This window comes from Euleptes europaea, chromosome 16, assembly GCF_029931775.1.
Source record: "Euleptes europaea isolate rEulEur1 chromosome 16, rEulEur1.hap1, whole genome shotgun sequence".
NCBI classification, from domain to species: Eukaryota; Metazoa; Chordata; class Lepidosauria; order Squamata; family Sphaerodactylidae; genus Euleptes; species Euleptes europaea.
Window position 1 is genome coordinate 53793879 of NC_079327.1, and position 12570 is coordinate 53806448.

At 40.0% G+C, this 12570-nt stretch overlaps 1 protein-coding gene across 2 annotated transcripts in view; it reads right to left on the bottom strand.

The window, feature by feature from the left end:
* DMD (dystrophin) overlaps positions 1 to 12570 on the bottom strand; it is a 1354185-nt gene that overhangs the window by 256148 nt on the left and 1085467 nt on the right. For both annotated transcript variants that reach the window (XM_056862020.1, XM_056862019.1), the window contains 2 exons: positions 8494 to 8650; positions 70 to 190 (listed from right to left, as the gene is read on the bottom strand). In XM_056862020.1, the coding sequence (XP_056717998.1) occupies positions 70 to 190; positions 8494 to 8650 (278 nt within the window). The remainder of the gene's footprint in view (positions 1 to 69; positions 191 to 8493; positions 8651 to 12570) is intronic.

The window sequence follows — 12570 nt, forward strand, 5'->3', positions numbered from 1 at the left end:
TATAGACCTTTTAGTAATCGTTTATTTCTTTACTCGTAAGTAAAGAAATACAACATAATATTCAATTACCTCTAGGCTCCTGGTAGAGCTTTTCCAATCCCTCCAAAGGCTGTTCTGCCAGGAATATTCGTACTGTGTCCAGTGCACTCAGGATAACAGGCTCTTTAGTTTTCAGTTCCCTCCTAAAAGCCTATGAAATGAAACAATACAAAGGAAAACTGGCATGCTACTTTTGCTACTGTTCTCATTTTGTACAATATTTCCAATTTGAATTTAAACCTGTTTTATAAGCAACGAACAGGTTAATGACAATAAAAATGGTGATATAATTTTAGAATTATCATAAATTAGAATGATTGTTTATTGTAAATGTAATAATAAAATATGAATGTTGTATATACCTGAGGCCAATGTGCTATGCTGCAAACGGAAAGGTACTCTGATAAAGCTGTTTACTGTTAATCTAGACCAGTGGTTCCCAACCTTTTTTTGACCAGGGACCACTAGTACTTTTTTGTTCAGTGCAGGGACCCTAAGGTTCAAAATAAAAATTCTGAGAATTTGAAAATAAACTTTAATCATAAACATTAAACTTAGAATAATATTTGAATATATATTTTTATAACAGAGAACTTTTAATTGAAAATTATTAATTTATTATGGGTTTATAACTTTGTTTCGCGGACCTTAATTTAGTTCTCACGGACCCCTGGGGGTCCACGGACCCCCGGTTGGGAACCAGTGATCTAGACCTTCTTCTGTGATCAGTATCAGACTTTGTAGAACTCTGAGATCTAGCTGGAAGGGACCAAGTTTAACTGGATTTACACTGAATGACACGGAAACAGCTAATGCTGCGTAAGAGGCAAAAGATTTTCTTGAATGGAAATCCATAGTGATCCATGGCTATAATTTTGTTGTTGCTAACACTTTGGTCAAAAAAAGTAGTGTCCTAGTCTGGCCATATTAACAGTTTTCAGTGTAGCAGGATTTATGAGCTTTGCCCAAACCAGAACATTAACTAGAAAGTGAACTATAGGATATTAAACACAACTACAGATGTATACATTTATCAATAATGAAAGAATAATCAAATTCTCCATGCATTCATAGATCCTCTTAATTTCATCAAAGTAAGCTGTAAGGCTCAACATGTCAGTATAAGAACACTGAGTTTACACATTCTATAGTAGGTAACTAGGCCAGGAATTCCTTGGTTATGAGAAATGATGGAGTATATTGCATGATTAATTGGATCACTATCTGCTGTAGCTGTCAGTGGGAACTATAATACCTGTGGCTACTCAAACAATGAACAAAGAAGGAGTAAGTCCCAGGATGTGTCTCAACCATACTTACTCCATGGGACAACCTTCTAAATATTATGTTTAGGACTGAGAGTCAGTCTTTTTTCCTTGTCTTTCCTATTTTACCCTTTCAGCACAATTTATTATACAGTCTCTCTGAATCTGATGAGCAGGATATAATCAGTAGTGAAAATCATGCTAGCGTTGTAAAGTAGCAAGTACATAATTGTTTGTCAAAGATGTTACTGTCCCTTTATATTCACTATACATCCTGCAAGCACAATGACTAAGGAAGATACTGAAGAAGGCAAACCAAATCTTATGCTAGAAATTAGTAACTTATGCTGTATGTAATGCGCACCAAAAATCAGATCATTATTTCCATACCGTAAAGAAAGAGGCATCTTCTTTCTCCACACTTTTTTGTTGCTATGCAAACTGGAATATGACAATTATGTGGAGACAGCCAGAGAGACGGAATCTTACCAAACCTGCCCCCCCTTCAGAAATGGGCTGTTAGTGTTTTTAAATGGAGGACATTTCATCCTACATCTAGGCAGCTGCAATTATTAAACCTGCGTTTTAATCCTAATTTTTCATCCTGATCTGTAATTATAAGGGCAAGAACTGCAAAAGACTATTAATTCAGTGTTGCACCTTCCTCAGTGCCATTCTGGACAGGAAATACTTGCTGTATTACTTTTGTATAGGATCCTTTTTAGAACTGTATATTAATTCAACTGTAGTGGCTTATACTGAAACCCTGAAGTGCCCATGAATGGTTTAAAAAAGATTACCAGAAGAATTTATAATACTAGAGCCCTGACAAATTCATGCCAAAAGAAAGTGAACTATCATTTATGACAGAATTAGCCTAAATGTATGCCTACTTTATAACCAAAGATTTCAGGCTAATTTTATTGAATTCCTGAACTTCTCCCACACTTTGTGGTGACTGCAGAGGAAATCGAACATGCATAATATATGATCTGACAAAAGAACAAGTAAACTACTTTATTCAAGCCCTTCTATTTGTCACCAACACCTGGGCTATAAGGGGGCTCTACCTACCATTTTAAGAATGCATATATTGATTGGCTCATCTCAGACATTCCCTAGCATCTTATACAACTCTCATGGATGACTTTAAATCTCTTCAATTAGGTCATCAGACAACCTCCAAATGAATGATGCAATGTAGCAAAAGAGGAAGCTTCCTATTAATGACAAAAGCATTATTTATGTTCAGGCACACACAACTATCTTCTTTATAATCTTTAACTGGAATTTTAAAGAGGTAATATTAAAATACATCGTGAATAACTAAACTTTCAATGCCCTACTCTCTTTTTATTTGCCAATCTTAACCCAGTTTAGTGCGGGGAAAGTGTAGGACTACTTCTATCCATCACCTAATACACCCAACAAAGGCCTTTTTTTGGTGGTTAATTTTGTTACATATAGTAATAAAGCGTAATTGAGTGGCATATGGATAACCACATTTACTTTCCTCTTATTTGGTATTGTGCTGGCTTTGTGTTATATGACAAGATATCAGTCTATTCTACAGTGCTGCACCATGAGCCGGGTTGGGGCACACAGCTTCCAAGAACTCTTCTGACACTCAAGGAAGGGTTAAGACTTTTTTATTCAGTCTTTGCATGCAGTCCTGTGCTCCCAGTCCCAAGGTTGAGGGATAATTCTCTTCACTCTCCCTTTTCATGTGGACCTACCGTGTCCCTCTCCTCCTCCATCCACCCTAGGCTTCACCTCCCTACAGCTTTTAAAGTTATCCCTAACATCTGGACCAGATCCCGGACCTTGGTACAAACCAGCCCTTCCTTCTGCCCTCAGCCCCTATGGAGTCCTGAAGGCACTCCCTCTCCACCAATTGCGACTCCAGCCACCTTTACCCCACAGCATGGGTTACCAGCCACACCAGGCTCACTGGCTTGTCTGACAGACTTCCCCCTCCCCAGGGTATGGGCACAGCTATCTGCCCTCTTCGTTCTTGATATGTCATCTTCCCTTCTGTAGCTCCAGGCCAGCTGCCAGCCAGGAGAGGGGAACCAGTGGCCCCTCTCAGCTACAAAGGTCCTGAATCAACATAAGGAATACATTTTTATAAACTTTCAAAATTTCATATTTTGAGTGGGGTCCCAGATTCATGTACACAGAAAGTAAGAATCGTAAATTTTCATGGAGAAAGAGAGACCCTGCTTTCAGGAGCAAATGGATTTACAGCATCTATTGTTGGGGATAGATGCAGCTTTGAACAAACACTGTTTACACACACACACACACACACACACACACACACAGAGCCTGAAAACCCCAAAAAGGGGTCACCATAAGTCGGCTGCGACTTGACGGCCCTTTACACACACACACAAACATAATCTATATATCTGCTCCTGAATAAACTGTCCCACTAAAAAACTGTCCCATAAGATGTGTTATTGCTACTTCCATTGTTTTCCTCAGTTTTATGAGCAGATCAATCAAATTTTGTCACATAACAGCAGAACACAGAGTGACTTTCTAGTGCTGCTTGTGAGCCATTGCATGTTCTACTGAGAAAATCATATGGCTTGCAAATGGATTAAAATCTGTTGAAGCTCTTGTTTCTCTGTAAAATGAAGTAATGAATAAACAAATATTCTGTCCATATTGAAAAATCATCATCATTATCTTTGTGCTGTGTATGCTGTGTGTTAGGGGTGGTTGCCAGATTTCAAGGTTCCTATCTCCTCTCAACTATAAGCTAGTTTGGAGAGCACTTCTCTTTCACCCCCTTCTTTCTACACCACACAACTATGTAATAAACAAATGAAATACCTTTTCCTGCCTCAAAAGGCCAGAGATTTGACATCTAATATAATTCTTTTTAAGAAGCCTGAACTGAAATCATTGCAGTCTGCTGGAATTCTAAAGAACTGTCTATTTTAGTACTATTACTATGCAACAATAAAGGAAATCCATAGGGCATGACAAGTTTTGTTGTATTCAGGAAATACACCAGAGAGGGGGAGAAAATCCTCAGAAAAATTCAAATAAAGGATCTGTCAAAGGAAACCTTACAACCAGTCTTACTTTCCACCCTCTCTCCCCAAGAGACTTCTGGAGAATATTCAGAATCGGTTCTTGTAGGTTATCCAGGCTGTGTGACTGTGGACTTGGTATTTTCTTTCCTGACATTTTGCCAGCAGCTGTGGCAGGCATCTTCAGAGGAGTAACACTGAAGGACAGTGTCTCTCAGTGTCAGGTGTGTTGGAAGAGTAATATATATAGTCAGAAGGGGGTGGGTTTGGGCTGAGTCATTGTCCTGCAAAAGTATCAGAATGGTCTAAATTTGAAGGTTCTCTTTTGTTCTTTTTGTTTTACAGGGAACCAAAGTGTCTGTAACTAGGCAGATCTCATACTATGATATAAAAGTACTACTATATGGTGAAAAGGTTTCAACAAGTAACTAACCAGTGCTATCATTGATAGGCAAGAGAAATAGACATTGTGACCAAGATACATGGGTTTATACAGGTGTAATGGAAAATAGAAGCATGTTCAAGGCTCTTACAAAGTAAAAAATAAGACTTTGAATCAATTTCTGACAGCATGCATTTTGGTAGTATTTCTAACCCCCAAAGGCTTTACAAACTGACACTCATATCAGACCTCCAGGGATCCATATGGCAGGCTTTCTATAAACCACTTAATTCAGATATATTATAAAATAATCCTGGAGACTTTCACGGGACTTCAGTGATACTAACCTATAGTATATGGCTTATGGTTTAATAACCATATACACTCACCATTGAAGTGGTATGAGCCACCTTTATAAATAGTATCAACCACACTGTGAAATTTTTTAGACTAGTAAAGGAATCTAACTGAATGTGGTGAGAATTTTCATATTAAAAATTAGTTTGGCTTAAGAAGAACCATCTTTATACCTTAATATTATAACCTGTAGCTTAGAAGCCACATGGCTTTCAAGGGGGCAGACCTCTAGCTGACCCCAGCTTCAACTAGGCCCCTGACCTTAAAGGGTACAGGAGATTGCATTGCTAGGAGTTAGTCAACCAAAACACATTAGGTGCCCCAAATCATGTTTTGGGATAGCAAGGTCATTTAGACAGGCAGCAAGTTGTCTGCTTACGCATGGGGGGAATTGTTTTTGTACACGGGCTGACGGACGAACAAATAGTTGTCAGAGACCCTGGATCTGGGAAACTTATTTTGGAACAGGATATTTTCCAAACAAGATTAGCCATGATTTGTGAAACCCATCTCCTGAAGAATTTGAAAGGTGGTGTCCGTTTGGGACCCCCTTCTCACGGTTTAGCCTATAAAAGGCTAGTCAAGCTGCCCAGTCTTTTGTCCTTCTAAGGGAGAGACCAAGGCTCCATACTTTGTGGTTGACATCTCTGTCTTTTCCTTGGAATGACCCAGAGTACTCTGCTAGCTGTTTGTTTGTGTGTCAACTTGTGTGTGGGTTTGTTAAATTCTGCCATATATATTTAGTCAAGTATAGCTTCTTTTTTTGCCTTATATTCTCTTGTAAGTCCAATAAAACTGAATGGTTTACTGTTATACGTTTGGTGTGCTGTTTAAGAGTATCTTGTGTGCAAGGTCTATCTTTCCTATCAAATTCTCTGGGCTCTGCTTTTGGTGAGTGAGCAGGCAGAGAAATCCAAACACAAAGGACCGGGATGTGGGAAAGAGAATTCAACACTGAACATGTCCAAAATTTATCCAAAGGGAAGTTAAAGTGAGTTGCCAGCCTGTTGACAACTCTGAAACAGTGATACCTTTGTCGAAGGCTTTCACGGTCAGAGTTCATCGGTTCTTGTAGGTTATCCTTCAGTGTTACTCTGAAGATGCCTGCCACAGCTGCTGGCGAAACGTCAGGAGAGAAAATACCAAGACCATGGTCACACAGCCCGGATAACCTACAAGAACCAGTGATACCTTTGCCTTCTCTATTCAGGAGTTATTTTGCTGTTTCTGTTTGATCTTCAGTTCATTTTTTGAAAAGTTCTAGAAATAAGCTGATGGATGGACACACCTGGACTCCTTTATTATATCTAGTCCACTTACGATCCTGGTAATACCTTCATCACATCTAGAGAAGACATGTGTAAACTGGAGAATTCTGATGCTCCACCTGAGCACAGAAGGATGGAGAGGATCTTAGGAAAGCCAGAGCTGCTGGATGCTTTCCTTTGTCCCTGTTTATCACATGTCTCAGTTAGTGGCTAATAGCCCCCAGGGATTGAGAGGGGGAGTAGCACCAAATTAAAAAACATAACCTCCTGTTGTGGGCCAAGAGACCCTCATATCCATATTTCATATTTTATTACAATGTTTTGAGAAATAAGAAATCTCTTTCACACTCTGTATTTTTCACTGACAAGATTCCTTTGAAAAAAACTGAATCATTGCTAGGTACTAAGAGGGAGTCATTAGTCTGGGCACTTAGCCCTGAAGAAGATAGTTTACTATAGCAAAAGGTACATGTATACAGCGGTATCTCTACAGTGGCAGAACTCCAAAAGCTATTAGCTCATTTGCTTTGAACCAGCAAAACTTGCCAACTTTGAAGGTACCAGAAGACCACATTTGTGCAGAGAGGAACTTGATGATTAATCTCATGCAGAAAAGATCTCTATTCAACTTCTCCTCTTAACTTGGTATGTATGTGTCTACTGTTTGTACTTAGAATCTTAAGACATCAGAATCAGATCTCAATTGTATTAAACTATAACTTTAAGCAGATCTCAGTTGTATTAAACTGTTATTTTAAGATTTTGTTATTCGACTTTATACTGGTAATAACAAAGCTGGTTTGCATTATTGTTTAAAACTTATGTTTTAATTACATAATTTTAATACTTATGTTTTACTTACATAATTCTTTTCATATTCATTTATAATGTTTGAAGCATTACAATCAAAAGAACTATTTTAATTCAATAAGTTGTGTCTTGCCTAGAATTTAAGGTGTTTAAGCTAAGCAAGATAAGATATCTCTTCTTAGGAAAGGAGTACTTTCTATAAGCTTACTTACTAAATGGTAAAGACCGCTTCACTCCAGCCTTCTTCACCTGCTCTGGAAAACCTTCAGAATATTTAGCCAACAGGCCTAGCTACTTCTGACATTACTAATGTAAAGTTCTCAGTTCGCTTAAGTAGGCCATAGAGACATACCACAAACTCTGAGCCATGATGGCAGAACCCCAAATACCTATTTTTTAAACTATTTGTTTTTTTTCTTCTTCTTCCCTTTGGAGCCAATATCTTGGGCAGCTGGACATGTAAGCTGCCACATCTCATAGTGATGCCTTGACTTATCGCTTCAGTACCTAGAAAGCACAGTCCTGAAGTCATTTCTTAGAGATAGATCTTTGTAATATTTATGTATTTATTAATTAATTTTTATACACCATTCTTTAGTGGCCAAAGGCAGTTTACAAATCCAAATTTAAACTATCCAATGTACAATAAAACCTCAAATTACAATTGTCACTTCCACTAAATGCCTGCAGCCTATACCTCATTAAAAGCCCTAACAAATAATATGAACATGCAGAACCTCTTTAAACCTTTTAAAAACAACCCCCCCCCCTTTGCCTTCTAGGGGAATCCTACTACAGAAAACGTATGGGCTCTGGTCGATGCAACCTTAAGCAGGGGAGCAGCCAGTAGGTGGCAACTTAAGGACCATAGTTGGCTCATGAGGACACATGGGAAAAGAGGGTCTGTTAGATGTGAAGGGCTTTAAAGGTCAGAATCAACCCCATGAACTGAATTCTGAAACGAACTGGCACCAACACAGCTATTTTAAAGCTGCTGCCCTGCTTCTGAAGAACATAGGTACAGGCAACAGCAGCAGTAAGATGGTTCTTTACTTTCAGTTGTACCGGCTCCCTTGCTCTTGTACCAGAGCAAACTGAGAAAGATGAGCTGCTTGGGTTCTCAGGCCTCAGAACGAGCCAGGCCATGGGAATGTTGTTCCCCTTGTCCCCCTACCCCAGAGGAGCTGGTGTCACCATTATCACTAACCAGCTTTCCCTTCTAATGAAATGTTAAAATGAAGCTTCTTTCATTAATCTTGTAAAGTAACAAAACCTGCAAAACCAACAGAACAATCTAGCACTGCAAAACTGATTCTGCAATATCATACCCTGTGTGTATCATTCTGCTTTTGTACTGTGGGAAGATCTCCACCAATAGGTGCCTGCTGTTTTAACTCCTCTTCTTTCAATTGCAGCCATGCTAGAAGTTCCTGGAGGGAAAGGTGTAGTCGTCTCCACTGATCAGAACTGGCTTCTAGATGAGACCTGGAAAACATAACATTTATTACAGGGGTGGGGAACGTCAGGCTGGGGGCCATTTAAAGCCTGCAAAATCATTTGGTCTGGCCCTTCGTGGGTCCTGGCAGATCTCTAGCTCAGAAGGATCTAAGATTGGTGACCCGCCCCCTCCCACAGACAGGAATAGCCTCCGTTCAACGCAGATGTGAGTTTGTTTTGCCGAGAAAAGGAACCTTCTTTCCCCCTTGCAGAAGAGTCGTTAGCTATGGAGCTGCTAGGACCACCCAAGAAACTGTGTTAACCCTTTCCCACCCGGGCTGTGAAGAAATGTATTCCCTCTGTACTACAAGAGGGCTGGGGGCGGAAGTGGAAACAATGGAGGGGTTAAAAGGGGCAGGGCCAGAATGTGTGTGTGGGGGAGTTCTTAGCCTGTGTGTCCTCACTTCATCCCTGCAGGCGGACGTAGCAGGAGCTGGCTATAAAATCTGGCCCTGACCATGCAGAGCAGGAGCAACTCCAGAGTGCGACTGGACGGCTACGCCCAGTTGGTGCAACAGACCATCCTGTGCCACCAGGTGGGCAAGTGCGCCACTGGTTGCCCGCTTCGGGGGGTCATCTCGGGCAGCTGCCTGCTTGGGGCTTGGCTGGCTAATATTTAAGTTGATAATTTTGTATGGCCCGTGAATGATGTTATAAATATCCAGATGGCCCTTGGCGGAAAAAAGGTTCCCCACCCGATTTATTATGATATAAAATCTCTATGCAAATAATCAAAGACACAAGGATAACCAGGATGACACCATGCTGTCCTATCCCCTTGTCACATTTGCATGGGTACTAGTCTCCCTTACCATTCTTTCACTGAGGTTAATATTGACATAGAGTCTGACAAACATGGGTAAGCATACCAAGGGGCAGTATACTGATGCAGTGTGTTTGAACAGTCATGTACGCTAAAGACAACAGAAGAGAATGTTGCTTTTAAAAAGGACACTAATGAAAAAGAAACTGGTAAAATTTCTTTTGATTTTAATGGGCCAGAAGTGCACACAAAACGTTTTTCCCCTATCAACTCCAAAGTGAAGTCACATTCAGGCTCATGTTTTCCAAAAATAAAATACATTCCCAATTCCCTTCTCCATATACAGACAGTTAGAAGTATGTCTTTTATTGGGCTTTGCAGCTGAAATTGTAACCTTGGACTTTGCAAGCAAAATTGTTAGAAAAAACAGAACATATAAGTGATCAAATACAGCCAGATTGTGTCTGTTGTTAATAGGATTGCCAGGTCCCTCTTCGCCACTGGCAGGAGATTTTGGGGGTAGAGACTGAGGAGGGTGGGGTTTGGGGAGGGGAGGGACTTCAATGCCATAGAGTCCAATTGCCAAAGTGGCCATTTTCTCCAGGTGAACTGATCTCTATCGGCTAGAGATCAGTTGTAATAGCAGGAGATCTCCAGCCACCACCTGGAGGTTGGCAACCCTAGTCATTAACACAAGTGGTTCTGAAATCAAAAGGAAAACTTCCAACAGAAAAGCTGGTAGGTCCACCAGAGAACACTGTGTTCTGCACATAACAACTTCCTGGTGGTGCCCGGCCCAAAGAGGGTCTGGCTGTCGTCAACCAGGGCTAAAGCCTGGTGCAGCTCCCTTTCTAACGGGACCAGGGTCCTGTGGGATCTTAAAGAATTCCACAGGACCCGCAAGATGGAGTTATTCCACCAGGCCTAGGGGTGAGGACAGCTACGGTTTTCCATCAGTGCTGGCCTCCCTACCCTACTTTCCCCAACCTTTTTGTTTGTCCTGTACTATTTACCAACTAATATGTGGGGGTTCTAACTATCCGCAGGCCCTGCAGTGGCTCCTATGCTGCAAAAAGAGCACCGTTCTGCGTTATTGTCTAAAGTTTACAGGGATGTAAAATTGTTAATTTGGTAAATTGTTTTATTTTTACGATTTTATTGAAATTTTATTGTCTCGATGTTGTGAGCCATCCTGAACCCGGCCTTGGCCAGGGAGTGAGGGCAGGATACAAAACTAACTAACTAACCAACTAACTAACTAACTAAATAAATAAATAAATAAATAAATAAAATAAAGAACACAAGCTGCAGAATACAGAATTTAAAAAGTCAGTCTCCCTAACTTTTGACATTATGTAAAGCTTTAATTGCCTAAGCAGTTCATGGCTGCTATTGTCTCCTTATGCAATGGCTTTTGTAGTTTTCAGTCACAAGTCACTTTTTCTCTATAGTGAAATAAAACTGAATGCTCCTCTTACAGGTTCATTGTCTATGATAATTCCAAGTCTTTAAAAAAAAGAAAGAAAAGAAATAAAGATTAAAGCTTTTGCTCTGTTTCCCACCTACATGTTTTGGCTACACTAAGCCCTTCATTATAACATACTGCTTCTACTGAGCAAGAGCCATGCTTTTATGTTTAATTGAAGGTAAAGCAACAGTGATAAACTAGGGTTACTATTTTTTACTTGATTAATGCCATTAATATCAAAACTGTAGCAAGTGAACTATAGAAAAGCTCCATTATTTTGGCTAACATGCCATGTTTCTTTTCTCATGCCTTTTTATTTTGCTTAGTTCATGGGTAACAAGACATATGGAGAAAAGACTGCAAAAGCTACAAGCCTCTATCTTGCTTGTCTATAGAAAAAAAGAGAGACCGTTTTCTACTTTCTTCAGCCACAAATATTTTTCACCTTCACCTATTTAATGTATTTTTAATTATTAAAACAGGATTCTCAGTGACCACCAGGCATCTTGCTACAGTACAACTTGCATGACTCGCCCAGGCCTGACTGCAAGGCAACTATTCAATTGGTAGAAGATAGACACTTCTGTGTATATAGTAGTCAAACCAAAATTCACACAGAAACAATATATTCAATATATGCAATTATATTCCAATAAGTCATCCCCCAACAAACAATAAATACAAAAACATCTACAATAGTTGCATAATACAATTTCACCAAATATGATTAACAGGTAAGTATATAAATGTTTCTATCTAATATTGTTTCTTTCTTTTACAGCAAAATGCTCATTCATCAGATGTCAAACAGGCGAGGAATTATGCAGCTATTGTAGATGTTTTTTGTATTTATTGTTTGTTGGGGGATGACTTATTGGAGTATAATTGCATATACTGAATATATGGTTTTGCTACTATTCAATAGCAGCTACTGAATGAAAGCCAGTGTGGTGCAGTGGTTAGAATTTCAGACTAGGATCTGGGAGACCTAGGTTCAACCCCCCTCCCTCACTGGGTGACCTTGCGCCAATCATATACTGAGCCTAACCTACCTCACAGGGTTGTTGTGAGGATAAAATTAAGGAGAGGGGCATGGTGTAAGCTGCAGAGAAAAGATATAAATGAAGTAAATAAATAATAACTGAAGATGGGGCGGATAAAAGGTAGGTTGCTTGGTGGGTAGATTTTAAGAAAGGAGCAGGGAATGGTGAGAATGTGGGGGCTGCAAGGGGAAGAAAAGAGGGGATACAGGGGAAAATAAGGTACCCCCACAAGTCCCTGCAGGTTTCCCACCACTCCACTGTGCATGGCTTATCCTGCACCACACAACCTGGTCAGAGTTTTCCAGGGTGGAGGGAGGCTGTCAGGGGGGAGGAAGGAGGGAAAGGTGGAGATGAAGGGCAGATAAAGGTAGGTTGGCTGATGGGTGGGAAGGAGAGAAGGAACCAAGAAAGGGGGAGAAGCTATGGAGGCTTTCAAGGAAGGGAAAGAGTGGGGGAGGGGAAAGTGATGTCCCTGCAAGTCCTGTCACACCCTGCTTACACTTCATACTTATAAATAAATAGGTTTATGACACAGTTGTCATATTGCAATGCTGTGCTCCCATTTATACAAAGTACAGAAATAGTCTCTAGTGTAAATTCCAAGATAATAATTAATGTTTAATTATTTGTACCA